Raw genomic sequence first — 27,168 nt, 5'->3', positions numbered from 1 at the left:
TTGCACTTTGCTTCGATGCGATGCTGTGTTTAAAACAGTTATGGCTGTTTACATTTGGGCGGCGTGTGCGTTTAAAGTAGCAGCGGTTGCGATTTGGCGAGGTTTTGTAATATAATTTACACCTAACGCGAGTGTAATTCACACTTGAAACAGGTAAAAGGCAGGCAGATTCGCCACTTCCGAAGGGCGTTGCACAATATGTACCTAATCGTACACAATAGCCGAATGATTTACGACGCTGGTAATTGATTTCTTCGAAAAGAATTGCCGACTAATTGTTATCAGATTTGAATCGAAGTTCGGTAATTCATTAACGCTAATTATACCCGCTCGAATACTACTTAATGGAACTTGATAAGTACAATACGACCAAACGTGCAGCCATTAAAAAAACAAGTTGGCAAAAAGTTGCGTTGCATAAAAACCTTTGCGAACTTTTCTTCTATTCTGTAAGTTGTAAATGCCAGACTGAGATAAAAACTCGAATCTAGAAACGAGCTTTCATTCCCCTCCCTGTACGTATGGTTTAAGCCAGAGGCAAATTATTTTTTTCTTCTTTTAGACGCAAATTAAAATAATTTAATTACCTCGTCGGGTAATAATTCGTAAAAACTAATATAATTTAATTCTTCTTCAGCTGGAGGAATTCTCGTCGAATATATTTTCATCGAAATGAAATGATTTTCACGTAGGAGGCATTTAAACGACTAAAAACATCTTTCGGTATAAAATTCAACTGGCTTAAAACCACTTAAACTTCAATCTATGGGTAAGCTTTATGGTAATTATACTAATTGATCGTCTTTACGACGCTTTGACAAGTTGGTAAAAATTTCCGAAGATCGAAGCCTGTACTATATTTAGCCAAGCAGTAATTAAGAATCCTAAACCGAACCCCAGCATCTTCAACCCCATCTATGATGATTTCGAAATGAGCTGGTCTTTTTGCAACAACCGATATCGTATAGAACGTATTGTACGAAAATGATAAGACGAAAAAAATAAGGGGGAAAATCGATTACCCAGAAACTGTCGCCTTAGAAACAAGGCGCCGAACGGTCTTATTTTTTTTCCAAGGCAAAAAGTTTGTTTTTTTTCCTTCATGGTACGATCTTGTTGGAAAAATATCACCGACATAAGAAAAATTGTTATGCTAATTTTTGCAAAAAAGGGTTCTCTCGCAACAATGTAAATAATTTTACGATGTCTTGGTCGCACTGGCTGGCTGCTGCGGTGTATCTTCTTCGAGTAAAATATACGTAATAGGTTATCTTCGGTATACGCGGTAAATTTTGCAAGCGAAACTAATTAACGAATGCAAAACGATCTGAATTTCGCGACATGATAAATTCTTCGGTGATTAAATACGACGTGATAGTTTTCGAGCTAAAAGGATGCTACATTTTTTTAGATTTCAACTACCATTTCTTCCTTCAATTTTTCATCGTTCAGCAATTTGTCAAGCAGAAATAGGTAGCGAGGGGGGACAGGGACAAATTCTGTATACCAGTTTAACTTGAAATTTTCATCGGAAAAATCATTCCCCATCGACCAACCGATCAATGAATTACATTTACAAATGACGTCAATATTATGTATTATAGCCAGCAAATACGACCAACGAAACGTGAAATTGAAAAAAAAAACACTCACACCTGATCAATTTAAATATCCTCACACATGTCTCCTAATCGTCATGAAATGTATCTACCATTCATTGCATTCGGTCAAAATGGAAACCGGTTCTCAGTCGAATATTCTTAGACACAAAAAGTAGGAAAAACAAACGATTAGATCAGGAAATGAACTAATCGTAAGCGACCTCAACGAGAAAAATTCTCTCTATAGAATTACATATTCAAATCAATGGTTAAATTAACGTCACGTCATAAATATCGCTGCTGCTGCAACTGCAGTAGCTGCTACCCTACTATTATAACTGCATTGTAGAAATTTATCAAAATGACGTTCATGCTGCACTTTTGATTTGATCTTCATCACATTCCACAGTATCATAGTTGGACAAAGCTGACTAAATTTTTCTACATTTTATGATCCTGTCTTGGAAGATGAAATTTTCCGGATTAAAAAAATTCAAAATTCACAAGCAAGTGTGAAATGATCATAAAATGCGGTAATTCAGTGTTATGGAACGATGTATTCGAAGAAACACTTCTTAATAGCGATGGAAAGTGTCGTTGAAAATGAGGAGAAATCCTCCAGAATAAGTTCAATAATATTAAATCATACCAAAGTATCCGTAAAAATGATATTAACATAACTTACATCTTCAGCAAAAACGAAGTCACTGTCGAATTTTCTTTTAAATCGTGCTTCAGCTACGAAAACCACAAGTGCCACAGTAATGAAAAAAACAACGCCACTATACTTCATTTTAATGTTTTATGACAACAGGAACATTTAAAAAAATGATTAACATAAAAATAACTAAGCAAAATAAAATAAAAAGTGATAATCCGATGGCAGATTAACACCTACCACACGATTTGCAATTGACACAATTGACAATTGAGATTGAACCTGAAAAAATTTGTTTATGGTTTGAGATCTCCAGTTCCAGTGAACGCGGAGAGGGGAGGATAAAAAGAATACAGAGTATTCGTTCATTGGCCTAGAAATTAGCTGTTCGTGAGATAAAATAAAATAGTAGTTCGTTAAATGGCCACAGGAGTGTTAAACACCTGCTGAGCTGAGACTTGAAAGGATATTTAAAAATTATGCTTTCGATGGATGTATGAGATTAAAATTGAAAACTCGTTCATCAACATTCAACATTTCAAGAATAATAATTTCTGTTGAAAAAAAGTCAAAAAGATGAACTTTTTTAAAAGCTCCAAGTCCAGGCTCAAAAGCTCATTCTCGGATACTCCGATCGCTTCTCTTCTTATCAAGCATCAACAAACAAAACACGAAAAATCGCGAACTCGTGATAAAGGTGTTTCAAACCGCTTTTTTCATCACTTTTCCTCATTTCGGAATTAAATAATAAGAAATAATTATGGATGAAACGAGTAACTGCCACAAGAAAGGAGACCGGCAGAGAAAAAAGAGGTATTACAACGATATCAGACAACAGATAGAATTCTACTTGGGTGATGTGAATTTATCCAAAGATAGATTTTTCAACGGTCTACTGCAGGAGAGCCCATGTAAGTTGAAACAGAAGTAATACTATAATTCTACTTGCTACCCAATTACCCTGAATTTTGTTCTACAGATATCGATATAGATATTATATTAAACTGCAACAAAATAAAGAAATTAACGTGCAATCCGAAAGATATCGTGAAAGCATTAAAAACATCGGAAATTCTGTCAGTAACCGATGATGGTACCAAAATCTACCGTACAGTTCCTGTTCAACCAATTACCAATGCAGATGAATGCACCATATATGTGGTTAGTACGAAAATCTTGACAGAATAATCGTAGGTATCGTGTATCTTACTGCTAAAGTCGCATTATTGTGTTCTTATTGTAGGAAGATTTGCCTCCAGAAACCGACCACGATTGGTTAAAATCGGTGTTCAAAACATACGGCAATATCGTGTACGTTTCCGTGCCCAGATACAAACAGAGTAACAAAATCAAGGGATTTGCATTCGTTCAGTTCGTTTCGTCGGAATGCGCCAATAATGCTTTAAAAGTACATTCAACCTCACCTTTATTGTAATGTTTAGTCAAATGAACTATTCTTTATATTTCGTCATTTTGATTTAAGGCTTTTCAATCGGCGAATTCGTGTTTATCGTGTAATATCACACCTAGTGATCTATGCAGTGTGAAAACCTTCGAAGGAGAGAAGGAAATTGTCGTAGTTGATAACAGTAAAACCAGCATTGATGATATCAAAGTCATTCCAGTCAAACACGAACACGAAGCGAAAGCTGACCATGAGGTTGAATCGCCTGAGGAGCCACAAAAAAAGAGACGTAAAAAAGATAAAAAAGATGAACATGAAGAAGAATTAAAACCAGAATCACTCGAAGATATCCAAAAAGAAGATTCTGCGAAAGAGAATGAAAATAGGACCAAACGTAAAACAGATGAAAAAGAAGTGTCCGAAGCGGAACAGAAACCAAAATCCGAAGAAATTGGCACCCAAAAGGATGAATCTGGAAAAGAAAATGAGAATAAGACTGATGATAGCGACGCATCACAAAACGAGGGTAATTGCTAATTGAATATCAAAACGTATTCGAGAGAGGAAATCGTAACATATAGATAGTGATAATAAATCCATATCGTTGTTTTAGGTGCAGACGCAGAAAACAGTTTCTCCGAAGAAAAACACTCTCGTAAAAGAAAACGAAAAAAGAATAAGAAAAGCGAACACGTCCAAACTTACGGAATGCAAATTTTATCCAAGTAAATCAACCTCATTATCTCATTATTTATATTTATAAAATTTCCATCGCAATAATTCTGAAATATTTCACAGGCAAGATTGGAAAAAACTCCGAAATCGATATTTAGAAGAGCAAAGAAAAAAAATGCACGAATTGAAACAACAATTGAGAAAAGCTCGTTTAAATCGCGAACAACAAGAAGAAAATGAAGCCAAAATGAAAGCAGAAGAAAATGAAGACAAAACGAAAGGAGAAGAGACACCTATGGAAGATGCTAGAGTCAAATTTACTCCCGGCGTTATTATAAAATTAAGATTAGATCAACCAGTCACACATGTCAAAAATTTCAAGGTACACCGGTTAGTTTCCAATAATCCAACTTTTGATTTCAATTCGGTAATATGTTCACTGCTTGCAGACCGAAGTGAAAAGATACGCGACTGTAGAATATATTGATGTGAACGAAGAAAACCTAGAAGCTTATTTCCGATGCAGCAGTAATGAAGCAGCCAATCAAGTAATCGCGTTAAATAAATGGCCAAATATGGAAATATTGAAAGGTACGCAGTCATTGCAACAAGAACCTAAATCTGGCATTAAAATTACGAATATTTCATTTCAATATATTTTTATTTTTTAGGAGACGAAGAACAGCAGTATTGGGAAAAGATTAAACTGGATAGAAAGAAGAAAATAGACGAAAAAATTCGTTGCAAAACAAGAGGCAAAACTAAACTAATCAAAAAAGTCGAAGCTGTGATGGTAAAACAACACATTAAATTTTCCGATTAAAAATATTCATGTACTCAGCGTAGATGTTTCGAAATAATTCGGTTTGTTAATATATATTTTATACGTTTTCTTAGCAGCATTTTTTTTAAAAAATTTTTTATTTCAAAAACATAGAAGTACATATAAAAGTTAAAACGATATTACGGAGCAACTTAAAGCTCTATAATGGATTTTGTACATATCGAGAACTTTAACATGATGAGATACTATTGCTAATTTGGGGAAAAGTTCGTCATGACATCCAATTTGAGGTTCTTTTGTGAAACGAAATTCTTCTTGATCGATTGGTGTTATATCAAGCTCTTGAGCACATATTCCTGAAAAACTCAACGTGTTATATGTATTAATCAAAATCGATTAATTTCACATTGGTATTGTTTTACCTACTTACCTGTAAGAAATACATCTTCTAGATGAAGAAATTCTTTAGTTAAAGAGTATTCGTATAATTTCGAAGCCACTTGTTTAGACATTAAATACGCTACACCTTGAGTGTAATTCGGATACTGTTCCGATTTGTATAAATAATATGGCATGTACCTGTAACCACAAAGATTTTGTTTTTCGGTCTAAAACATACAAATTTCCTACCAGCTTTGGGAAATTCAAATCACCATTTGTTAGTGAGGTCTCGATAAGGTTTCGCATTCGGTTCAACTTTTCCCACTAAAAGCTTACTGAGATCATTTTTTTGAATTTTCATTACGTAATTGTGTAAATTTTCCAAGTTTACATAAACATCGTCATCTAGCTTCAATACGAATGGAACTTCTGCACAGTACATTTGTACCCATTTTAGCATGAAAATCGTCTTCAAAGTTAAATTATTGTACGTATCGTCAAACCCTTCAAGAATTAGATCTCGTCGTAAATTGCTCTCTTCCAATAATTTTGCCTGAAAAATAAAAAAAAATTCCCATTGTAATTGAAACACTTACTGTTACATAGGTAGCTTCAAAGGCATCAAAAAAAAAATTAAATTTACCTACATCTAATCGATTATCAACGGGGTACCCCATTAAAAATAAAATCGTGATATTGTATTGATCCGCCCATCGTGCCCAGGTTAAACGAATGCTTTGGCGTAAGAAAACATTTCGTGGACGAGAACAAATTATTATCAATATTTGTGGCTGTCTCACAATGCAGATATCTTTTGAAAAATGTGTGAATGATGTATCGTAGTTTTGATTAATATAATCAATGGCTCTACGGCTGACATTTTTTTCCCATCCTATGGGTTCTCTCTCATCTGAAAATGGAAAAGCCTATGTGAGTAATCATGTACAAAAAACTACTTTGGTTGAATTAAGTTTTTAAATTTTGAATAATGCCATTTTACTTTCTGGAATTGAGGGTTTGAGGTAATGAAACAGTGAATATAAACGACCCCATTGTAATAATCCAGGAGGAAGTACGACAGATGGCAATTTTTCTCCTTCAAGTTGATATTCAATTTCTTTAGTATCAATTTCTTCTATTTCTTCATTATTGGATTTATAAAGATATTGTATGACAACTTCATCGTTGTTAGCGTCATCATCTTCGTCCTCTTCGTCATCATCATCGTCGTCGTCGTCACTAGAATAATCTTCGGCATTTTCTGCTTCAAAAGGGTGTTTAGCTAGTCTATCCAATCGTATCAATTTCAAGTGTTCTGCACGTACTGAAATATTTTACAAGTATAGGGAAATTTAGCTATCTAGATCTACAATAATTAACATTCATTAGGTAAGGTAAAATTATCAAACAAAGCTCACTGCGTTGAAATTCTTGATACTCCCGTCTTTCTTCTTCCAAAGATTTGAACGTATGGTATTCTTCGCTATTAAATTGTTGATGTATTCTGTGAAATTTTGGGGTAGGTTTATGAATTTTCCCATTTGGTTTATAAATTTCTCCACCATTTGAATTTCCTTTCGAAAGATAAATTTCTGAAAAATGTAGGTGGGGTTTTTAACGCCTATTCACATATTTTTAGAAATAGGAATTTAATTACTTGTAGGTAAGTAGGTAAAGAAAAATTGATAAAAATGTGTAGAACTTTCGAAATACACCTAAAGGAATACCTAATGTTGATTTTCAAGCATATAAGCTTATTTGAACAAAATATGCCAGTGAGTGTTATGTTTTTTAACTTACTGCGGTACAACAAGTAAATCGGTACGTCGAAGTAAAAAATGACTGAAAAACAAAACACACATAATGAAATTTTGCAAATTGTTAATATTCGTCGGTTAATACGAAACAGTTTCAAATTCATTTCAAATTTTGATAAAAAATCGTTCTATCTATTGGGAAACATACTACAAGGTTAACTATTCCTCATAAATTCTTATCAGGCATTGAACATAATTTATCATCAAAAATTCATGAACATACGTCCTTAAGATAATACCAGGCATGTGGGCTAAAGCTACTGAGAATTTTTCACATTGTGATGGAATAACCATCAATTTAATTAAGACTGAAAATTTATTCAAATAAAAACACAGCACTTTCGGAACAGTCTATTTCAGAGTAGTAGGAAAACTTTCAGGACCAATAGTGGAACTGAAAAAATTGAAAAAGTTTTCCCTGTGAAGATTGCGTCTCACAAAAATACACTGGCAAACGGTGTTTTGACACCAGCCGACAGTATTGATCACTTGTTCGGAAGTCTTTGGATATTTTTCGTCACATAACTTGTTGCATCTTTCGTTTTGGCATGTCGGACTATTTCTTGTAACATCTAATTGTCCAGGTATAAATCTATCGAGAAATGAAGATATCGATGATGAGATAAGAGGTAATGATATTATGCAGAAAATCAATCGCCTGGTGAACATTCTGAAAAATTCGGTACCTATGTCAAGTGCGAATGTTTATTTTAAAAATATTTAATGTTAAAACTATACTAACACTTACTTTCAGAAATGTAGGTATCTAAGTACATAGGTAGGTACACATCAGAGTCCTGCACGGTATAGTTAAAAGTTATCTGCGTTAGTCGCGCGCCGAGGGCGGGTAGCTATAGTTATTAGTCGTCCTAACGGCAGGTTATAACTGCACCGGCCGGTGCGATTATATTTGTAACTCAGATAACTTAACCGTCGACTAACTTGTAGTTAAAATAACTACGCTACCTGCGATTATCCGCACTCTCATAGATAATATTATTGTGCAATATATTTTTGAAAAATGATTTTTCAATCCCTTCCCCGATTGATGAGTCATTGAAATATATCAATAAGGTCTAATCATTGCAACGATGACGAATGCGGTATAACCGTAGTTATTAACCTAACTACCGCTGCATCGGCGGGTAGTTGTAGTTAGTTATTCATCGGTTGCGCGCGCCGACAAAACTACCTACAGTTAGTTACCTGTAGTTAAATTAGCCAATAGCTCCGGCGGTTATTCGGCTATTTTAACTATACCGTGCAGGACTCTGGTACACATGTACACGGGTAAGTAGTTAGGTACATACATAAGTACCTTAATAAATTCAATTAAAATTTTTAATTTTTAATGAGATGCGGATGAATTTACCTATTCAGATTATTTTATGAAGCAAAATTTTTCTCAATTCTCAACTCAGAATTTATTAATTGTCAACAATTGATAAAAATAAATAGGTAGGTAGGCTAAAATATGGCCAGCACATTCTCAAATACGAATTCATGTATGTAATCCATTAATCAGAGTTCGCGTCGGTGTTATCACTTTTCATTTTCGAAGCATTCAATTTTTTATCAAAAATCATAGATAATCATGTTAGTTCGTTCTACCCATCTTAAACAATCTGAAATACCTATGTTTGGGTACTATGAGTTCATCTTACTAGCTCAATGTGGCACATTAGCAGATAGAGCCCGTGAAAATATCCCACCTGCTAAAATTTCATGTAGGTACCGAAGTCTATTTCCAAAACTCAGACCTTACAAGAATAATTTTTAAAAATTAAATCTAAGCAAGAAAAGGAGAAAAAAGGGTGCAAGTCTCCTCTCCAAGGAAAGTTTTAAATCATGGATATATTATTTTTTGGTCCAGTTGACTTATTGCTCGATCAGATATGAATTCATGATCACTAACCTATTCACTAACCTAAATTTGATATGATGAGATCTGGTCTGGTCACTGGTCTGATCATGTGGACCAGATTTTCAGCCTATTCACATTGCCTGTCTGGGTTCCGAAGATCGTCTGTCTGGTTTCTTAAGGTCATTGGCCGGTGTGTTTGGGCCGGGCTCTCAAGGTCACCCACTTACCTGTCTAGCCTCCTTGGCAAGTTTACCTGTCATTTCAAAGTCATTGACCCGCCTGTTTGGGTTCTCAAGGTCGTCTGTCTACTTGCCCAACCTCCTAAGGTGATTGACCCGTGACCCGTGTGTCTGACTGAACTCTTAAAATCACTGACCTACCTATCTATCCTCTCGAGGTCATCTGATTTCTTGAGGTCATTGACCCGTCGCTCAGTATGTCGGGTGGTCTGTGTACCTGCCAGGTCTCTTTTGAGGTTGTCTGCATGCTTGTCAGATTTCCCAATATCGTCTAATCTTGTATGGTCACTGACCCGTCTGTTTATGTTTGCAAGTTCGTCTGTCTGGCTTGTAAAGGTCATAACTCACTTGTAATGATTGCAAAGATGGTAAATCCGAGTTTAATAATAGGTGCTGGATTTCATTTTCACTCTGCTTACAGTGTTTTATCAAAAACTGGAAAATTCTAAAATCTGCTGAATTTCAGCTTAATAGGTTTGACCCAACTTTGAATTTATAAAAAATCGCCAAAAATCGAAAAATGAATTTTAGTGTCTGAAATTTTGTCTGTTGGTATAATATATCATTTTGAAGTCCTCTTTCGATTCCCTTGGTCCAATTCATAAATTCTTGTGTTGGTTGGGATACTTCCCTTGTATAAATTTTATTAGGTAAGTAAGTAAGTAGCCGGTATAGCAAAAAAATTATTTAAAAAAGTTATAATTATCAAACAGTATGTAGAACCTCCAGAATGACATCAAAACGAAATGTTACAGGACTAATAAGGGAAAAAATCCAAGTAATGACATTTGTTATGGTGTATATGAAAAAAAAATCTTAAAATTTAGGTACAGCATAAGAAAGCGCAATTTAGGTAGATAATTTTTTTTTTAATTTAAAAAAAACGAGAACAATAGCAAAATTAAAATCGTAATTAGAAATAATTAAAACAATAGTACACATTAAACAAACATCACAGTATTGACAATTTATACTAATACAATACAATTTAAAAATGATAATTCAACATTCTTTCAATTCATTGTGAAATTTATACATATGATAGACATCGGTTTGATGACTCAGCACAATTAGCTGAGATTGATTAGTTCCACATTTCACATCGGGAAGAGGTTTCTCGAAAAAATGAAATAACTTATTGTCCTTTGGTTTGATGTTGATTTGTTGAGCACACATTCCTGTAAAATTAAATTTTCTAGTTTACACCTATTATTAAGAAAAAATATAGGGATGAAACATGACATAAGGGTAAGGGCACCAATTATGGACCAGTCCGCAATATGGACCAGCGCCCGTTCTCTTCGGTAATTAGCGCAATCTGTCAGGAAAAAATGTACTCCGATGTATTTTTCACCAAAAAAACGAATGAGACAAAAATTACAACTGTAAAGTCAAAATCAAAACTCGCTGAGAAATTTACAAAAAACTGTTTTGAGACAGTGAATTTTTTTTAGTGTGTTTTTCAACTTTTATTAAATATATGGTGTTATTTTCTAAATATTATCGACGTTTATAATATCAAAAAAAGGACGTAGTTTCTGCTGGAGTGATCAGTTTTTGTTCAAAATGAGGCTATGTACAGAAATTTTTGGTGCAAAGTTTTTTTTTATGGGGTGCGCTAATATGGACCACTTGTGATATTGAATTTTTTACTCATTTTCATCATTTCTTACAGTTACAGCCGCTGAAAAGGGGAATGCTTGAAATACTTTTTTTGTTCATTTCTACAAATAAGTAAATATGATGTTTTGAAAAGTAAAAATATGTTTTATTTTGAAATTCTGTAGGTGGTCCATATTAGGCGTCCAAAATTTTGAACTGTCATTTTGACACGTGTCATTCAACAATTATTGAAAAAAAAGAAAAAATATTCAAAATTAATTTGCACTGCTTAGAATACGTTTTTTTGTTCATTTCTACAAATAAATATGACGTTTTGAAAAATGTGAAAGTACATAATCATGTTTATTTTAAAATTTTATAGGTGGTCCATATTAGGCGTCCAAAATTTCGAACTGTCATTTTGACACTGGTCACTCAACAATAAAAAAAACATACTGAAAGTTGACCTTCATCACCCCTCCCCCCCCTATAGTTTTCAAGTGGCAATCCTCCAAAAAAAAGTGGTCCATATTTGGTGCCTCTACCCTTATCACTGAATCACTGATCGCCAGCACCAAGTAAAAAAAAAAATCAGTATTTTCAGATTAAGTAGATACTTATGTAATATGAACTAAACTAAGTACTTGAACTTGAAATCAAATTGGTTTTTGTTTTTGCTTACTGGAAAAGAAATAAATTAGTTTTTAACAAAATTTGTAGGTACTTAATTTAGGTAGGTACCTGTAATATAAACATCCTCCACATGGATAAACTCATTTTGTAAACTTTGGTTGTATAGTTTTTCAGCTACTTGAGTTGACATAAGATAAGCAGCACCACTAACATAAATTGGGTACTCATCATATGGATACATGTATGAAGGCACATACCTACACATTAGAAATGTTAGGTTATAAAAAAGGTGCTTATTAAAATTTTCATATCATTTGCTCATTCTTGATTAGGCATTGATTTTTTTTTAAAAAACACATTAGATATTTACCATTTTGAGTCATAAAATCTATTAGGAGGAATATTTGGACTATCACCCGCTCCGAGTGTATTACCAATGAGAAAAGTGCTTAAATCTTCATCTCTGACTAGTGAAGCGTATTCGAATAAATTTTTAATGTTGATATATGAATCATCATCTGCTTTCATTAGAAAACGAGCTTGCATACAGTTATTCTTCACCCATTTTAACATAAAAACTGACTTGATGGTTAAATTATTATATGTATCAATAAAATCTTCGGTAATTATATCTTTGTATTGAGTACTTTCTTTTAACGTTTTCATCTGAAAATGAAATAGAATCATAGTGGGAATAAGTTACAATAAATGTTTTCAGGAACTAGCTGTTTTATTGATTATAAAATCTAAAAAAAAAAAAAACTTTTTAGACAGTTTTTTCAAAGAAAACGCCCTATTATTTGTGATAGGCAACACATTGTCCATCTAAATTTGTTCCCCTTCCAATAAAAAGTTTGCTAGATACTTAACTTTAAGGTAAGTAATTTCATTTCTTGTCAATATTTATTTAAATAACCTACCTAATTATCATTTGGGCTAATCAATCCGTGTAGAAACATGTAAAATTCCGATCAAGATAAGTAGGTATAAGCATTTTAATATGTAACTATTTTATTGATAGAGAAATGTGAGCGCATCCATGTGATCGTAGAAGATCGTTGAGGCAGTGTTCAATGTTCAAAATATGTAAATAGGAAAATTCAGTTCGATCTATCAACATTCACATTCACATTCCCACTCATGTTCGGTATAAAGTTAAGCCCTTCGTATCTAATAATAATTCTCATCGTGTTGATGAAATTTTCCAAAACCATCGCTGAGGATGTCTACCTACCAAACGATTTTGGTAACTTGACCGAAGAGCTTTACTTTGTTGACAAAACCGACCTCATCAGAAACATCTTACACCAACCGCAGAAATTTATCTACATCAGTCGTCCGAGAAAATACGGTAAATCGATGAATTTAAACATGATAAAATTATTTTTCAACATACAAGTGAATAAACTTGGTGACATTAGGAATTACACGAGAACTTCTGCTTATCTTCAAGCATTTCGAAATTCGCATATAGGTAACGATTTCGAATTTGTTCAAGAACATATGACGAACTACCCTGTGATACTTTTAGATTTAAAATCCATCGATAACATAGCTGTAGAAGACATTAATGAGGAAACAGTGCAAAAGTATATGAATATTTTGCTTTACGAGAGTTTCAGAAGTTACCAATGGCTGCTAGATATACCAAGAGAAAAACTCACCAATGCCACGTTTGGCAATTTCAGTATACAGACCGAAGATATAAATTTTATGGAAAAATTGAAAAATAAAGAATTGACCTCGAATGAGATACAGACTGGTTTGAGTACACTGGTACGAATTTTACTGGTTTATTTTCAAAGAAAAATTGTCATTTTAATTGACGAATACGATCGATTAATATTATATGGAAAAATGACTAATACCAACGTAGAATTACTTCATAAAAATATCGATGGAATGATCGATAATATTTTCGAACCTCAAGTCAGGAACATGATTTTACGTGGTTTGATAACAGGCACAAGCAAAGGATCATTTTCCAGACATCCTTCTTTCTCTCAGAATGTCATGCCACAGTGGTTAATCGATGATGAACTTATAACATCATTTTTTGGATTTTCTGATGACGAGTTGAAATCGTTGTTTCAAAAATATGACTGTGAATTTGAGGATGAAAATTCTTTCAAGAAGTATTATGGTAATCAAGAGACAGCTTTGGAGAAAAAATCCATTTATTATAATCCTTACGCCGCAGCTATTTATTTCGCCAATAAGTCCAAGAATAGGAATCAGTTGGTTAATCATTGGTTTTTGCATGTTGATAATGAACATTATTTGGATGGATTGTTTCCTTGAATGATGGATTGATGGAACTTGTGATTATAATACAACGTTGATGATAGGTAAGAAATCGCAAGAACATGTCTGATATTGCCTTTATTCGATGGTTATGCAACAAGACTTTACTAAAGAGTAGAAGGTTTGCCGAGTGGATGGAAGAACGATGAAAATGTTGACCAAAAAATTTATTTTTAATTTTTATATTTTATTTTTGATTAAGATTTAAAAAAAAAATCTCGAATTTTTTCATCAGTAACTTGACTCCTTGGAGCATTTAAGTACATATTATATGGAAATGATAATTTTACTATTATCATAAAAAGGAACTTGTAAAAAAAAAATCGAGTATAAAATTGAAAGACCTGACTGCATTTCTGTTTCTGTTCTAGTTAATGTAGAAATAGGCTCAGCTAGTTGCAACATCAGTTTTTACATTGGTGCTTTACTTACTATACGAATATTTTGGACAAGATTGATAAACTCAATTTTTTTTCATTGAAAATCTTACGCATCAGCAAAGAAAATTGTAATTTTATTTGTCAAGTTTTGTTGTAATCGATTGTTTGTCGTTTCCTTGTAAATTGAAGATATGTTATGTCGTTATGTCTGTATAGTACCTAATAGCTATTACCTATCTAATGCAAATAACAGTAGGTATCTACTATAGTCTAGTATAATTAACTTGGAGGGAATACTCACATTAATGTCTTCATCTTTACTGATGCCAACTAAAAATAAAACCGTAATGTTGTACTTTTTGGCATCATTGGCCCAAGTTTCACGTATAGCCATACGTGGGTTAATATTTTTTGTATCTGAACAAATTATGATTATCACCAAAGGTTGTTCGGTTGAACAAATATTTGCATCTGCGTGAGTGAATGATGTGTCGTTATTTGGGTGAACGTATAACGATGCTCGGCGAATTTTGCCTTTTTCCCAACCGTCAACTTGTGGCTCTTCTGAAAAAAAAAAAAAAAAAAAAAAAAAAGGTCAAGTAAAGTATCTACGTTTACTCGATTAAAAACATAAAGTAATATTTATAGGAAAATTTGTAATGCTATGGATAACTTTTAAATCAAAAGTTCAAATAGGTTAGGTAGGTAATTCCATTAAACGTGAAGTTGGTATGTATGGAATAGTACATAGATATACAATATGAAATTCATCCTCAAGCAATAAACAGGTCAATATACCTGTATTATTGTTTACCTATCTACATATTTGTTAATGTTTGATCAACTACCATTGTTGAAATTGAACAGAATAAATTGAAATTATCTTTGTGACGGAGCCTGTGTATATCAATTACGTTTTATTGTAGAAAGCGAATTTAAATTTTGTTTTTAATTTAACTATAAAAATGCACAATATAAGTAAATAGGCACATTTTGTTAACTTGTTTTTCATCCTTCAGAAAGATAAGAGAAATGTGCGAGTAAATGTTCTTAATTTTCATAAAGGAAATAAATAAATGGCATCAACTCACCTCTAAAATAAATATAAACAATAAGAATTATTGAACTCAGGACAACTAAAAATAGGAACGTGTTCAAAATTCTGCCAAACATGTGTCTTCGAATCACCTGTAAGCAAGCACAAATGTAAAAAATTGCACACTAAATCAAATTCGAGACAATAATTATAGTTGAATAAGGTAATATAAAATACTTACGAACCCTAATAATCCGAGAAAGTAAACATTGTACCTTGATTACCACTGAAAACACAAACACGACAGTTAAGTTCAACTTTTTGGAGATTAGGTAAGTGTTATATGGAACATGGACGATTGCCTCGAGTAACACATTTGAAGGTTTTTTTCAAAATAATTGCCTGACTTATCTTTTTACTACGTACGTTTTGGTGGAAAACTGGATACTTATGATTTTTAATTTAATTTCACTTATTCGAATGTACTTTTACGTAAGTTAATGGAGGGAAACCACATGATAGTTTGAGAGCTTGTGGATTCCATAAATTAATTTTCTATAGGATACGGGAATTTGAAACTGATAATTCAAAGTGGTTAGTGGTTCAAAAATTTTGAATAATCGATGTACGAGTTTACATTAAAATGAACGCCAATAAGTTTTTCAGCCAATAATATGTAGGTAACGCTGCATTTATGATAAAAAAAAAGCTATGATGCGTTCTCAAATCCGAAAATTTACAATTTTTGTCACACCCACGATTTGACTGTTTTGATCTCTAATACTTATCCTCTCATTTCAATAGGTAATCGATCAATTTAAAAATTTAATTCGAAAATCTTACCTGAATAACACGCACTCACGCCACATCGTGATTTCTGGTTATTACTTTTCGGCTAAAAAAATTTGAAACCCAACATTACTAATTAGTTACAGCAGAAATTTTCTCATCACCAATAAGTCTGCACTTGAGTTTTGGCATGTTTTAAAAACAAAAATTTCGTTGAGAAGCACGATGAAATTATATACTTAAAATATTACTCGCTTGTTTTCTCCCACAATTAGTCCGTCATTTTTTTTTTTCAAAAAAATCTTTTCACGAGCTCATCGTACTTAATTAAAAACGAAAAAAATCAACATTTTTCGAGTCAAAATTCAACACCACTGATCAAAGAAATACAATTTTTAAATGAATTATCAAACATTTACTCACTGGATTTGAAACATTTTCTTCATTACAATTGTTCATGCTGATATCGAAGAGAAAATCATTCCATCAAGTTTGAAGACTTTTAAAACAGTTTTCTCTCACCGAACGCACACTTTAGAATTTCAAATGGTTCACAATTCATACCTACGCGAGTAGGTATACAATAATGTCACACTTGTTTAAATTGCACAGTTATGACGAAAATAAATTGAAACCGCACGTCTAAGTGTTTTTGTATAACATATGTGATACTTAATGAGAGGAGCGATGTAATACCGGCTGAAAAACTGATGACAATTCGTACTCGCAGAACCCTGGTAGGTAATTATCAAGTTACACGATACAGTAGATGAAGGTTTTTTGAAACTTGCAGTTTTCAATTCGAAATTTATGTAGAATTCATCATGATATTATTCACATGTATCAACATAAATTTAACAATTGATTGGGCGTATATTTCTTAAAAGGTTGGGTTTTAGCTGAATTTTCACAGCATTCATCTAATTTAATATAGGGTACTCCAAAAAGTATATTGATTTCAACATTACTCAATGATTGAAATTTGTACATTTGGGGTAGATAAGTGTTTTGTATTGAAGTAAGAAAATACTGTAAAATACAAAATGATCAAAAAAGAGACCATTCGAGGTTTAGAATTAGAAATTGCATTCTAAAAGGAAAGGTACCTAGGTATGTAATTTGAGAAAATTATTCATCATAAAACACATAAAAATGCCACTGCAATACATTTTACATGACGGAGAGATCAGTCTTCAGGTGCTACACAAGTGAAGTACACATCAATGCTGAACTAAACTTGTAAGTTGTATTTCATTGAAAATTTAGTAAAAATGCTACTTCACAGATAGGCACGAATCATTTAAATACAATATATTCTTCATCACGAAAAAAAAAAGAAGAAACAGTTGGTATGAATAAATTACATTCATGCAAATAAGTAAATAAAACGAAGAATAATTTAGTACCTATAAATTTTATCTATTCCGCAGTAGATGTTGGTATTACTTCCCATAACTGCTTGATAGTAAATCCTTCTTTCAGTTTTTCAACAGCTAATCCCAATTCTGGACAGTACGCAGGTTGATTACTATTTTCTTGATGCTGATCTAAGCTATATGATGTCAAAGCATTGGACATATCGTTCAAGTTTTCGTCAAACTCTGTAATTTCTTCTTGCACCAGAGGTGGTTGTTCGGGTAAAAGAGGCTGCAATTAGAAAATACACAGGAATGAAATGATATAATTTGGATAATTGGATATGAGGTGCACTGAAGTAAGTTGGGACGGGGTGTTTCACAATTTCAAACCAACTGGTACTCTCTCGCAAAAGAACCAATATGGCTCAAATTTTTTCTGTATATTTCCACAAGAGTTCCTGACATGAGGTAAAATTTTGAGCGCAATTGTTGAAGCAGTTTTGGCTTCATGGAATGAAATATAAATCGTCCCAACTCACCCCAATATAGATTAGGCTTATTAGGTGTTTATGAAATATCTAGAAATATCTTTAGCCCAAAAATAAGAGATTAGTTGGTCAATAAGAGATTCTTACAACAGTGGTAACAGAATAGTAAACACCGAATTCCGGATGATCTAGGTGAACTTTATACAGCGTTTGTAATTCGTCAGTTACTTTATAAAGTTGCTCTTTAGGATCGATACGAAATCCCAGCACATATCCGCCGCTTCCTAGCGTACTTTCGATAACCAACGCTAATCCAAAACGAGACTCTCGTATTCGAATCTAAAATTTGACGTTATGAACATTAATTTCGAAAGCATAAGCAAATGATTATTAACTAATGACGGTATTTTTTACATACAGTTGCTATTTGTATGTAAGGCAATGATACGTTGAACGTTTCATTCATATCAGCAAACCAAACTAAACGAACGTTTGTCACAACGAATGAACCTAGATTACCCTAAATCAAAAAATATCATTAACTGAGATGTCGAGGATCAATTGATCGTAACAACGAATACAATTACACACCTGATCACTCGATAAATTCCAAACTCCTGGGACAGTAAAGTATAATTTTTCTTTATCCAGAACTTTCAGTTGTTTGTTACGAATTACTGCTCCTCTCAGTTTTAATTCGCGATAAATTCGCGACGAAAGGTAAGCCCTGCGTAGAAAATATTGATATTAAATTGGTAAACATTTCATTTTATTCATTTAATGGGTAATATGGAGTTGATAACTCACTTATGCACTCCCATAACAGAAGTAAAATGTCTAGAATTTCCAGGAATTAAATTGGTGAAAATAAATTCGTATCGACATCCATTATGCTTCGTCAAAATATGCAACGCTTCTGTTACTCCTTTCAAACGCTGAAATAAAACAAATTAACCGTGAAGAAAAAATAAATGGAAAGTCTTGTCATGAAACGTGCGAAATAGTTACTACGCTAATTAGAGAGATTTTTTTTTTGCAATCTAATTGCATCAGAGAAATGGTTACTTACCGAGTTTACAACTTTAGTTGAAATGTTCTGTACACAATTATATCCAATTGCTGAGAACAAATTTAAAAAATGGATATTATTCATTTTTTAAAAAATACAAAGCAGTATAGTTATTACTCACATAGACTAATTCGGGCAATTAATAATGAATGCCAGATGATTCGTAAATTGGTTACCAGCAGTCTTCCTTTATCTCCGCTGTTACCTTTTGTATCTTCTATAAAATCCAATCTATCGATGACTTGTTCTCCTTTTCGCATTTCCATTTGCCTAAATAAATTAATAAGAGTCGTGAGTGCCAAATATTTTACAAAAGGATATCATATCGAAGAATTATTATTTTTTGAAACGTTACTTACGAAAATGATAAATCAAATCTGATTTCTTGATCTTCCCACATCTTGTACGAATTTATGTCACGAAAATACAAAAAATGGGAGTTCCTCTCGAGTATCACATCTAAAGTCGCCGAAAAACACAAAATAGCAACGTTATCAATATGCTTACTTAACAACAACAACAAATAATCAACCAATGAGAGTGGAAGAAATTAAGGGTAAGCCAATCCCAACCAGGGATTTCGAATTTCATTCAACAACTTAGCAACGTGCTTACATGTATGATGCAGAAGTACGAATACACGAATAGATACTTCGTTTGAATAACACATTAAAAATTTAACATTTCAACATCAATAATGACTGAGCGATTTAGAAACATCAGGGAATACTATACCTCAGAAAAGCGCACATTATTATTTGAAGAAATATTTCCGGATTTCAACTGAGTCACGAGGGATTGTAAATTTTCAACCTTTTTTGTTAATCGCCAATTTTTGTGCATTAGAGATCTAATTCTCAAATTTTTTTGTTTGACAACTTCTTTGTGCTTTTCTGTCGGAATGAACTGTGGCACCGGTCGTTTCTGTTTAGGCTTCATTCTAATCCTATAATCATTTGCATCCGAGTTTGAGTTCCTACAAAACGAAAAGAACAAATTGACCATGATTAAAAATTACGTTTGTTATAAATTTAAGTAGATTTTTGACGAATCGAAATAACACTTGCTGTAAAAGATTGGCATCGCGTTTCATCGATAACCTTCTTCGTTTCGCAGTAAATTTCGGCACCTCAGCTGGAAACGAAAATATGCTAGGTACAGCATTTGGCGAGAGCCGGATTTGAGAACTCCATCCACTCTTCTCAAAACAGTCCGGTGTAAAATGTTTTGAACATATTGAACTTTCTTTTCCAGGAGTCCATCCTTCACGACGAATTGCAGTCAGCCACTGTTTCAATCGTTCTGGATCTTTTGGAAATCTACAATAACCATATGATGGGAAAGATTGAAGCAGATTAAAGTATGATAATCGTGGGTTATTCGTAGCAGTACTACACACGGTATTATAACAATTATCAAAATAAAATGCTTACCGATGAAATGATACACCTTTTTCATCCTTTTGGAGACAGTAGTAAACCGAGCAACATCTCACCATTTTTGAAAATTGATAAAGATTTTCAAAAAGAGAAAAAGTTTACGGACATGAATAAACTCAACGCCAATATTTTTTATAAATTAATTCTCAATTTTTATTAGTTTTTGCAAGATTTTTGAGAAAAAAGTGAGTTCCATGAGCTATCAGTGTTATCACAAACACGTCAATGTTTACAAATCGCGAATGATTTGATCGAACTGTGCGTGAGATAGGGAAGACTTTGCCGATTTGCGAATTGAAATTTCCATTGTTTTTCTGTTATCAACAGTTGGAATGGAATTTGGAAAACAAATGGGAAAAATGTTGGAAATTTGACATTTAACAGTGAATTTATGGATCCTTTTTAAGTTTCAGTCTCATGATACTCGCAAAATGATCGAAGATCCGACGCCTACATTAGTATTGGGAGAAGCTCCTGAATCTGACGAAGAAGAAATCTTTGAAAAAAATGTACGTACCGTATATCTCCTAACCTTCTCAAATCTTGAGAAAAGTAACCTAAATAATGAAGTATCATTTTAACCTCACACAGAAAGTTTTGAATGTGATCGGAGGTACTCGTACACCAATTTCCTCAGTGCATGGTTTAGCCATAGCCGGAGAAGCTATTGAATCAGATGAAGAAATCGAAGTACATAATATTGAAAACCGAACATTCCCTGCTCAAGGTAACGAAATGAAAGAGATGATTTTTTAAATTTTTTCTACAACAAATCTATGATTAATCTGTTTTGATATTTTAGAACGCAGATCTGTAGAGAATGAAAGGCAGAAGCAAAAAATTGATAAGAAATATAAAACAAGTTCAATCAAAAAACTATGTAAGTTATTGCCATTTTTATAAGTGATGTGTTTTTTTGAAGACTAATTTTGAAAACTTGTGACGTAGGTGAGAAAAACAAATCGTTGCACGAAAATTTAACATCGTTTAAAAAACAGATGCTTCATTCAACCAACAACGAGATGAATAATATAAATCAACAACTACTTAGATCTCAGATAGAACTGCAACAGACTCTGGTTGACATCAGGAATGTCAAAATCAACTTGAACGAGGTCAATAAGAAATTAAGCAATATTATGGCTGCGAATTACATCCCTAAAATTAATATAAAAGTACCTTCTTATATCATTTAGATATTTATTCAAGTATTCACCTAATTTGTTACCCTGATTTTTTCATTTCTACTAATTTTCGAAAATAAAATACACGATAAATAATTTTTAAAATGTATTACTACAAATATAAAAACAATAAATATTTGATAAAAGGCACTTAAAAAAATCAAATCGGGGCACCGTGAACAAACGGTACTCGTTTAATATTACTGACACAGCCATAAAAAAATTAGAATGAATAATCATTCATTTTCCACTAGTTCTTCAAGATCTTCCCAATTATTAACATCTCCCCATCCTTCATCGGCACAGTCAACGTTCGCAACTTCGAATTTATTCACATTTTCACCATCATTCACTTTAACGATAGCTGTTTTTGATATCACAGGTTCCATGGCTTTAAACATTTCTTCTAAAAGAATCTCTGTGTCGTCGTTTTTTGATTTGCTACACTTGATATCAAGCGTATTAAGGTCTTCTGTTGTTACCAAGGAAGGAGTATATTTCAATGAGAGAGGTTTTTTCTTGACTGGTTTCAAAGGTTCCTGACAAAAACAAAAAAAAAGAAAAAGTAGACTTGGACATTCATAATCGATAATTTTTCAATGAATTGGAAAATTACAACACTCACCGGTTTTATTACTTCTTCAATAATGTCAATAGGAGACGATGGCTTTACACTGGTCAGTTTTAAAGGAGGTGTGCTTTCGATCAAATTCAAATGTACTCCATTAGATGGAGTAGCATTTTCAATCTCTATAGGAATACTGACTGTAGAATCTTCACCTCCATCAGGGGAAGGTCTTTCAGCAAAAATAACTACAAACATAATTCAGCAAAATTATCCAACCGAGAAAAAAAATAGCCATAACTGATTTTTTTCATCACTTACATTCTGGTTCAGTAACAGATATGGTGTCAGATGAACGACTTCCTTCAGAATATTCTTCTCCATTATTTTTCTCGTTTTTCATCTACAAAAGAATTACGTATTTAAGCATGATTCGCAAATCTTGAAGGTAGAAAAATTGTATTTCGAACTTACTAAAGGTCTTCCGTCAGCAAACAGTTTCGTACAGCCTTTTCCAATAACTGTCGAAGCTCCTAAAATTGGAACTAAATCTGCAAGCGTGTGTAAAGTAGCTGCTACCAATTGCTCGTTCGTATCTTTGATACCCACAAGTAACTGAGAAAAAAGAAAGTTTCAAAAATTGAATTTTAATTTGGTACTCATTCATCAACGCAAAGTGAGCCAATACCAATACTACGAGTACATAATACTAACTTCAGGCAAAATTTTATTTTGCAGTTGTTCTTTGGTGAAAAATCTATGAAACGAAGAAAAATATTTCAGCACAATCAATCTTATTTGAGAGTCACGTAACGAAAATATGTTCAACAATTTCGGCATAATGTATTTCTGTAAAGTTGCTTCGCTAAATAATGCTGAAGAATTATCATCTGCGGAAAAAGCAAATTTAATAAAATGTCAGATGAATTTAACATAATACTTCAATTTTTTTTTACCATCTCTTGGATTGAAAATCTTTGGTAATAGATAATTTTGAGCGGTAATATTCAACAGAACCAATCGTGACATTAACAGCGTTCCAAGTTGTCTGGCAACAAGTTCTTCTGGGAAAGAAGAGAGCTTTTCAGCTACCGTACTGAATCATTAAAAAAATATATCAGTCGTCACAAATCGTTTCAAAATACTAATGCAGTCTTTCAAAAAATCAATAAATCACATACATGAAAAATTCTGCTTTTTCACATTCGCTTTTTAAAGGCAGCTCGATTAAAAAAGAGTAGATAACGATAAATTGGTGTGAAAAAAAAGGATGCCTAAACAACTGCTGTAAAAATTGCGGATTTGGATTTTTAGCAGAAATATACAATTTACAAAGTTCTCTGAACTCCACAACGAAAGGTATGTCATCTACAATCAAAGATTCAAATAGAAATTACAAAAAAACAATACGAATTTATAACGGTGTAAAACTAAAAAATTACCATTTGTTTTGTCATCTAATATTTCACTAGCCAAGGTAGTGAAGCTTCGTTGATCCGTAAATAATGATTGAAAATCGGAGTTCACTCCATTCGATTTATCACCTTCTTCGACACTTTTCCTGAACATTAATATCAAAGTAGAAACATTCGAAGTTACACCAATTCCACAAATTGATGCAATTTACCTGCATAGCATCTCCAACTGTCCTAATTTCCAACATTCATCGTTCGTTACAAAAATTGCGTCTTTATTTAGATTGTTATGAGTAGAGAGAGCCTAAAATTATGAAAAATTTCAATTATCAAGTGGTCAAAATATTTCCATGAGCTAGGAAATGAGTGAATTGAATTATGACCTGATCCTGTAGAAAAGTGATGGCTTTCAAAATATTAAATAATCCCACACATAATTGCATTGGAAAAATATCAGATATTTTATGAGCAAGTGGTTCAGCGTATTCCGTAGCCACGTAATACATTTTGTTGGTTTTCCATGATGAAATATATTTTAATATAAAGGGATGCCTATGTAACATTAAATTCTGAAACACAAAATGACAAAATGAAGTTGAACTTTTGAGCACTAATTAATGAAAGCATCTGAATGTAATCAGTACCTTGGACAACTTTTGAAGAAGCTCTATATTCTCATTGAGAAGAGACTGCTCAAACACACAAATTTTGGTGACACCTTTATGAAGTGTGGCTGATTTTTGAGTCCAGCAGTCTGAAGCCTTAATAACACCTTCGAGTTTCAAATCGGACGGGAGGCTGTTGTCATTTCCCATAATCCGGCGAAAAAAAGAACTGGCAGGCATTTGTGCAGATTTTATGAAAAATAACTAAGCCTTAGAAGGAATACTTTGATAAAATAACATTACGAAAATAAGTTAACTATTTATATAATAAAAATAAAGTAAAAATTCATCGATTCTCTTCAATTTCCAGCTCCAGCTTATCAAAAATTTTATCAATGTTGATCAAAGAGTTTCCATAAAATACTGGATAGTAATAGAGAGCGCTGCTTACTGAATTTCAACCCACTTTACTCGTTCTCGATGCTGATTGGTTCTCCAATCAAATAAAATAGGAAAATTAAGCCAATCAGAAAGTGTTTTCTCTGACGAGACGTTCACGTGACAAAAAAAAACAAAATGCATGGTCGTTCTGTTCTGTGCATGGATGATACTTTGTTATTGTTCCGTAGTAAAATCTAAAGAAATCTTTCAAAAAAGAGACATTTTTAATTTATTATATTTGAAATGGAACGCGGTTAATGAGAAGTTAATGTGATGAGCAAAACAATCGTAAAGTAACGTAACACATGATCGTTGTGTTTTAAAATTTCAAATGCATGTAATAATGCAATCCCAGACACATCAGCTCAATTCTGGCATCATCTTGAAGCTAGATGAACCCATAGCCGTTCCAGGTATGTAAAAATAATTGTTTTAATCGAAGTTCAAGTGAATTATGATGTTCGTCATATTGACGATGGTGCATAGCGGTGACATGAAAACACCATTTTACTTCAACGTAATAACCTGTGTGAATACCGTTAGGTTAGGAGTAAATCACGTTTGGTTTTGTCATAGGTTTACTCGAATTAGCCCATAGGGAGTATCAATCCGGTGATTATGAAAACAGCGAAAGACATTGTATGCATTTATGGAGGCAGGATCCAGGAAACACAGGAGTTCTTTTATTATTGAGTAGTATCCATTTTCAATGCAGACGACTAGACAAGTACGTTCTTGATAACAATCGTCAAGTTACTACCAGACGTGTGCGTTTGTAAAGTATTGTTTAATTTTGTATTATTATTGTTATTGCAGATCAGCGCATTATAGCGCGTTAGCTATTAAAACGAATCCTATGTTGGCCGAAGCATATTCCAATCTTGGAAATGTTTATAAAGAAAGAGGACAGCTTCAAGAGGCCTTAGAAAATTACAGACATGCTGTCAGGCTCAAACCGGATTTCATCGATGGATACATTAATTTGGCATCTGCACTCGTCGCGGCTGGTGATATGGAACAAGCGGTGCAAGCTTATGTTACTGCTTTACAGTATAATCCGGTGAGAAATCAAATTGTGTCTAGTATTTCTTTACATCATCGTATTCGTCTTGTTTTACATTGCATTTTTATGTATGTAGTGTTATTCGTTCGTTAATTATTCTGTTTCTTTTCTACAGGATTTATACTGTGTTCGTAGCGATTTAGGGAATTTGTTGAAAGCTCTCGGAAGATTGGATGAAGCTAAGGTAATAAAACAGAGTTCTGTTATATTCGATGTACTAATTTATAAAATCATTTTCAAACCAGCCATTTCAAAAACTATATTCAGTGGAATTTCAATTTGAGAATTCTGTTTCTATGTTTGTTTAATATTTTATTTGTGGTTTGCGTAATCTGGGCGACAAAATGATCAATATTTTTGCATCATTTTTTCAAAATTTTCCATCACGAAACCACAAATATCTCGTAAAACTTTTATGTTCTGTTTTAGTTCTTTTTTTATTCTACTTTTTTCATCCTTTACTATTTATTTCATGTGTAGCATTTTTTGATCGAAAGGATAAGCGTTTGTTGTGATTTCATTACCACTCTTGTGGTTTACTTTTAGACCTAAAAATAAAATTGACGAATCCTGTATCAAGAAATACTAGTATAAATAACGTGCAAATTTATCAATACGAATGAAAATTATCGTCAACCTACGTGAATATTTTGCATGGAATATCACGTGGTGAAACATGAGTGATAATTTACCATTGTAAAGTGTTTATCATGTAAACAAATCGTTTCGATAATGATAAATTTGCACTAATGCGCGGCGCGATTTTTTTTTTTGGCTGCATGCGGATTAAGTTCTTCAGAAAAGTGGAATTTTTTTCATTTTTCGAAGGACACAAGCGCGAATATATTTGTTATAACGCTTCGTGACGAGTGTTTGTTATTTTGAGTACTACGGCACTCGTTCTATTTGCTGTGCCTAATGGTGTTTTCGAAAAATTGAGTATCATTCGTCAAGGAGCGATCTGTGTTGGCGCGATATCGCATAGAAACAGCATTCTCTATTCGAATCAGTGTGCCACTTTTTTCTCGATGACTGGCTGGTTGGAAATGATTTTTTTCTTTTCAAATAGTGATGTTTGGTCGTAGTATGTTCTCGTGACCAACTCTGGAAAATTCTAAAATCATTGAGGTTTCTTACACGTTTCGAAATTTGTTCTATGTGAATTTTAAATGAAAAGCTCAGCTGTAAAATATTTCCAATCGAATTGTATCTTCTTGAAATATTCATTCGTTCTTTGAAAGTTGCGTTTTTGAACACAAACAGTTGCTCTAGGAGCGTCAAAATCTCGATATAGTTTGATATTTTGAAGAAAAAAAATTGTGTTAGAAAAAAGCAAACGAATTTCGATAAAATCTGAGCTACATATGTATTAT

General features: G+C 33.0%; 8 protein-coding genes across 14 annotated transcripts in view; 3 read left to right on the top strand and 5 right to left on the bottom strand.

The window, feature by feature from the left end:
* Cow (Proteoglycan Cow) overlaps positions 1–2,551 on the bottom strand; it is a 77,700-nt gene extending 75,149 nt beyond the window's left edge. The window contains exon 1 of the mRNA XM_065365385.1: positions 2,287–2,551. Coding sequence (XP_065221457.1) covers positions 2,287–2,394 — 108 coding nt within the window. The 5' untranslated portion in view covers positions 2,395–2,551. The remainder of the gene's footprint in view (positions 1–2,286) is intronic.
* Positions 2,552–2,903: 352 nt separating this feature from the next.
* Larp7 (La related protein 7) lies at positions 2,904–5,230 on the top strand. Its single transcript, XM_065365386.1, has 8 exons — positions 2,904–3,170; positions 3,239–3,420; positions 3,503–3,667; positions 3,743–4,190; positions 4,278–4,389; positions 4,463–4,721; positions 4,789–4,930; positions 5,011–5,230. Exons 1-8 carry the CDS (start codon positions 3,020–3,022, stop codon positions 5,160–5,162), a joined length of 1,611 nt encoding a protein of 536 aa, XP_065221458.1. The 5' UTR covers positions 2,904–3,019; the 3' UTR covers positions 5,163–5,230.
* A 61-nt stretch (positions 5,231–5,291) lies between these two features.
* On the bottom strand, positions 5,292–8,117 carry LOC135846352 (lactosylceramide 1,3-N-acetyl-beta-D-glucosaminyltransferase-like). Of its 2 annotated transcripts, none has more exons than XM_065365387.1 (8): positions 8,070–8,117; positions 7,305–7,991; positions 6,923–7,096; positions 6,505–6,828; positions 6,152–6,414; positions 5,777–6,057; positions 5,554–5,702; positions 5,292–5,479 (listed from the first exon to the last, which is right to left on the bottom strand). In XM_065365387.1, the coding sequence occupies exons 2-8, from the start codon at positions 7,423–7,425 to the stop codon at positions 5,292–5,294; spliced, it is 1,500 nt and encodes a 499-aa protein (XP_065221459.1). In that variant the 5' UTR covers positions 7,426–7,991; positions 8,070–8,117. The 2 variants fall into 2 exon arrangements, with proteins under 2 accessions (XP_065221459.1, XP_065221460.1); XM_065365388.1 differs by having other exon boundaries at positions 7,305–8,007; positions 8,070–8,111.
* A 1,990-nt stretch (positions 8,118–10,107) lies between these two features.
* Positions 10,108–17,672, bottom strand: LOC135846353 (beta-1,3-galactosyltransferase 1-like). 6 transcript variants are annotated; one of them, XM_065365390.1, is made up of 8 exons: positions 16,592–16,896; positions 16,223–16,274; positions 15,625–15,665; positions 15,435–15,531; positions 14,645–14,907; positions 12,030–12,325; positions 11,768–11,916; positions 10,108–10,602 (listed from the first exon to the last, which is right to left on the bottom strand). In XM_065365390.1, the coding sequence occupies exons 1-8, from the start codon at positions 16,625–16,627 to the stop codon at positions 10,427–10,429; spliced, it is 1,110 nt and encodes a 369-aa protein (XP_065221462.1). In that variant the 5' UTR covers positions 16,628–16,896; the 3' UTR covers positions 10,108–10,426. The 6 variants fall into 6 exon arrangements, with proteins under 6 accessions (XP_065221462.1, XP_065221464.1, XP_065221465.1 ...); XM_065365392.1 differs by having other exon boundaries at positions 15,621–15,665; positions 16,592–16,609; XM_065365393.1 differs by lacking the exons at positions 16,223–16,274; positions 16,592–16,896 and adding an exon at positions 17,575–17,672.
* BBS5 (Bardet-Biedl syndrome 5 protein) lies at positions 17,393–19,959 on the bottom strand. The gene is made up of 9 exons (XM_065365396.1): positions 19,819–19,959; positions 19,443–19,542; positions 19,205–19,353; positions 19,084–19,133; positions 18,822–18,949; positions 18,606–18,741; positions 18,433–18,534; positions 18,162–18,353; positions 17,393–17,815 (listed from the first exon to the last, which is right to left on the bottom strand). Exons 2-9 carry the CDS (start codon positions 19,481–19,483, stop codon positions 17,588–17,590), a joined length of 1,026 nt encoding a protein of 341 aa, XP_065221468.1. The 5' UTR covers positions 19,484–19,542; positions 19,819–19,959; the 3' UTR covers positions 17,393–17,587.
* An 864-nt stretch (positions 19,960–20,823) lies between these two features.
* On the top strand, positions 20,824–21,811 carry LOC135846357 (uncharacterized). Its single transcript, XM_065365399.1, has 4 exons — positions 20,824–21,031; positions 21,114–21,249; positions 21,325–21,402; positions 21,471–21,811. The coding sequence occupies exons 1-4, from the start codon at positions 20,954–20,956 to the stop codon at positions 21,716–21,718; spliced, it is 540 nt and encodes a 179-aa protein (XP_065221471.1). The 5' UTR covers positions 20,824–20,953; the 3' UTR covers positions 21,719–21,811.
* On the bottom strand, positions 21,800–24,687 carry LOC135846348 (protein-associating with the carboxyl-terminal domain of ezrin). The gene is made up of 11 exons (XM_065365384.1): positions 24,331–24,687; positions 24,070–24,255; positions 23,899–23,990; positions 23,714–23,832; positions 23,453–23,639; positions 23,228–23,367; positions 22,986–23,161; positions 22,746–22,886; positions 22,593–22,674; positions 22,332–22,519; positions 21,800–22,245 (listed from the first exon to the last, which is right to left on the bottom strand). Exons 1-11 carry the CDS (start codon positions 24,529–24,531, stop codon positions 21,943–21,945), a joined length of 1,815 nt encoding a protein of 604 aa, XP_065221456.1. The 5' UTR covers positions 24,532–24,687; the 3' UTR covers positions 21,800–21,942.
* A 181-nt stretch (positions 24,688–24,868) lies between these two features.
* Positions 24,869–27,168, top strand: part of sxc (O-linked N-acetylglucosamine (GlcNAc) transferase sxc) — a 62,653-nt gene continuing 60,353 nt past the window's right edge. Inside the window, exons 1-4 of the mRNA XM_065365382.1 lie at positions 24,869–25,145; positions 25,309–25,459; positions 25,549–25,792; positions 25,911–25,979. Of these exons, the coding sequence (XP_065221454.1) occupies positions 25,064–25,145; positions 25,309–25,459; positions 25,549–25,792; positions 25,911–25,979 (546 nt within the window). The 5' untranslated portion in view covers positions 24,869–25,063. The remainder of the gene's footprint in view (positions 25,146–25,308; positions 25,460–25,548; positions 25,793–25,910; positions 25,980–27,168) is intronic.

The sequence above is a fragment of the Planococcus citri genome, chromosome 5 (assembly GCF_950023065.1).
Source record: "Planococcus citri chromosome 5, ihPlaCitr1.1, whole genome shotgun sequence".
In the NCBI taxonomy this organism is placed as follows: domain Eukaryota; kingdom Metazoa; phylum Arthropoda; class Insecta; order Hemiptera; family Pseudococcidae; genus Planococcus; species Planococcus citri.
Note: the sequence above shows the minus strand (reverse complement) of the source record. Positions and strands in the feature narration are given on the sequence as shown.

Coding starts and splice junctions, on each gene's coding strand:
- BBS5 (XM_065365396.1), bottom strand. CDS start 19,483: ATGTGGGAAGATCAAGAAATCAGATTTGATTTATCATTTTC. Junction 18,742..18,821: donor TCTGTTATGGGAGTGCATAA/GTGAGTTATCAA, acceptor TTTTCTACGCAG/GGCTTACCTTTCGTCGCGAA. Junction 18,354..18,432: donor CTTACATACAAATAGCAACT/GTATGTAAAAAA, acceptor GTCAAATTTTAG/ATTCGAATACGAGAGTCTCG.
- LOC135846357 (XM_065365399.1), top strand. CDS start 20,954: ATGATCGAAGATCCGACGCCTACATTAGTATTGGGAGAAGCTCCTGAA. Junction 21,250..21,324: donor CCGAACATTCCCTGCTCAAG/GTAACGAAATGA, acceptor TTGATATTTTAG/AACGCAGATCTGTAGAGAAT. Junction 21,403..21,470: donor AAGTTCAATCAAAAAACTAT/GTAAGTTATTGC, acceptor CTTGTGACGTAG/GTGAGAAAAACAAATCGTTG.
- LOC135846353 (XM_065365390.1), bottom strand. CDS start 16,627: ATGAACAATTGTAATGAAGAAAATGTTTCAAATCCA. Junction 11,917..12,029: donor AGATTTTATGACTCAAAATG/GTAAATATCTAA, acceptor TCTAATGTGTAG/GTATGTGCCTTCATACATGT. Junction 10,603..11,767: donor GGAGGATGTTTATATTACAG/GTACCTACCTAA, acceptor TTAATTTTACAG/GAATGTGTGCTCAACAAATC.
- Larp7 (XM_065365386.1), top strand. CDS start 3,020: ATGGATGAAACGAGTAACTGCCACAAGAAAGGAGACCGGCAGAGAAAA. Junction 3,421..3,502: donor ATGAATGCACCATATATGTG/GTTAGTACGAAA, acceptor TTCTTATTGTAG/GAAGATTTGCCTCCAGAAAC. Junction 4,191..4,277: donor CGACGCATCACAAAACGAGG/GTAATTGCTAAT, acceptor TCGTTGTTTTAG/GTGCAGACGCAGAAAACAGT.
- LOC135846348 (XM_065365384.1), bottom strand. CDS start 24,531: ATGCCTGCCAGTTCTTTTTTTCGCCGGATTATGGGAAATGACAACAGC. Junction 23,162..23,227: donor GATTTTCAATCCAAGAGATG/GTAAAAAAAAAT, acceptor CTTTTTCCGCAG/ATGATAATTCTTCAGCATTA. Junction 22,887..22,985: donor AAAATAAAATTTTGCCTGAA/GTTAGTATTATG, acceptor CTTTTTTCTCAG/TTACTTGTGGGTATCAAAGA.
- LOC135846352 (XM_065365387.1), bottom strand. CDS start 7,425: ATGAATTTGAAACTGTTTCGTATTAACCGACGAATATTAACAATTTGC. Junction 6,829..6,922: donor GTATCAAGAATTTCAACGCA/GTGAGCTTTGTT, acceptor AAAATATTTCAG/TACGTGCAGAACACTTGAAA. Junction 6,415..6,504: donor CAAACCCTCAATTCCAGAAA/GTAAAATGGCAT, acceptor TTCCATTTTCAG/ATGAGAGAGAACCCATAGGA.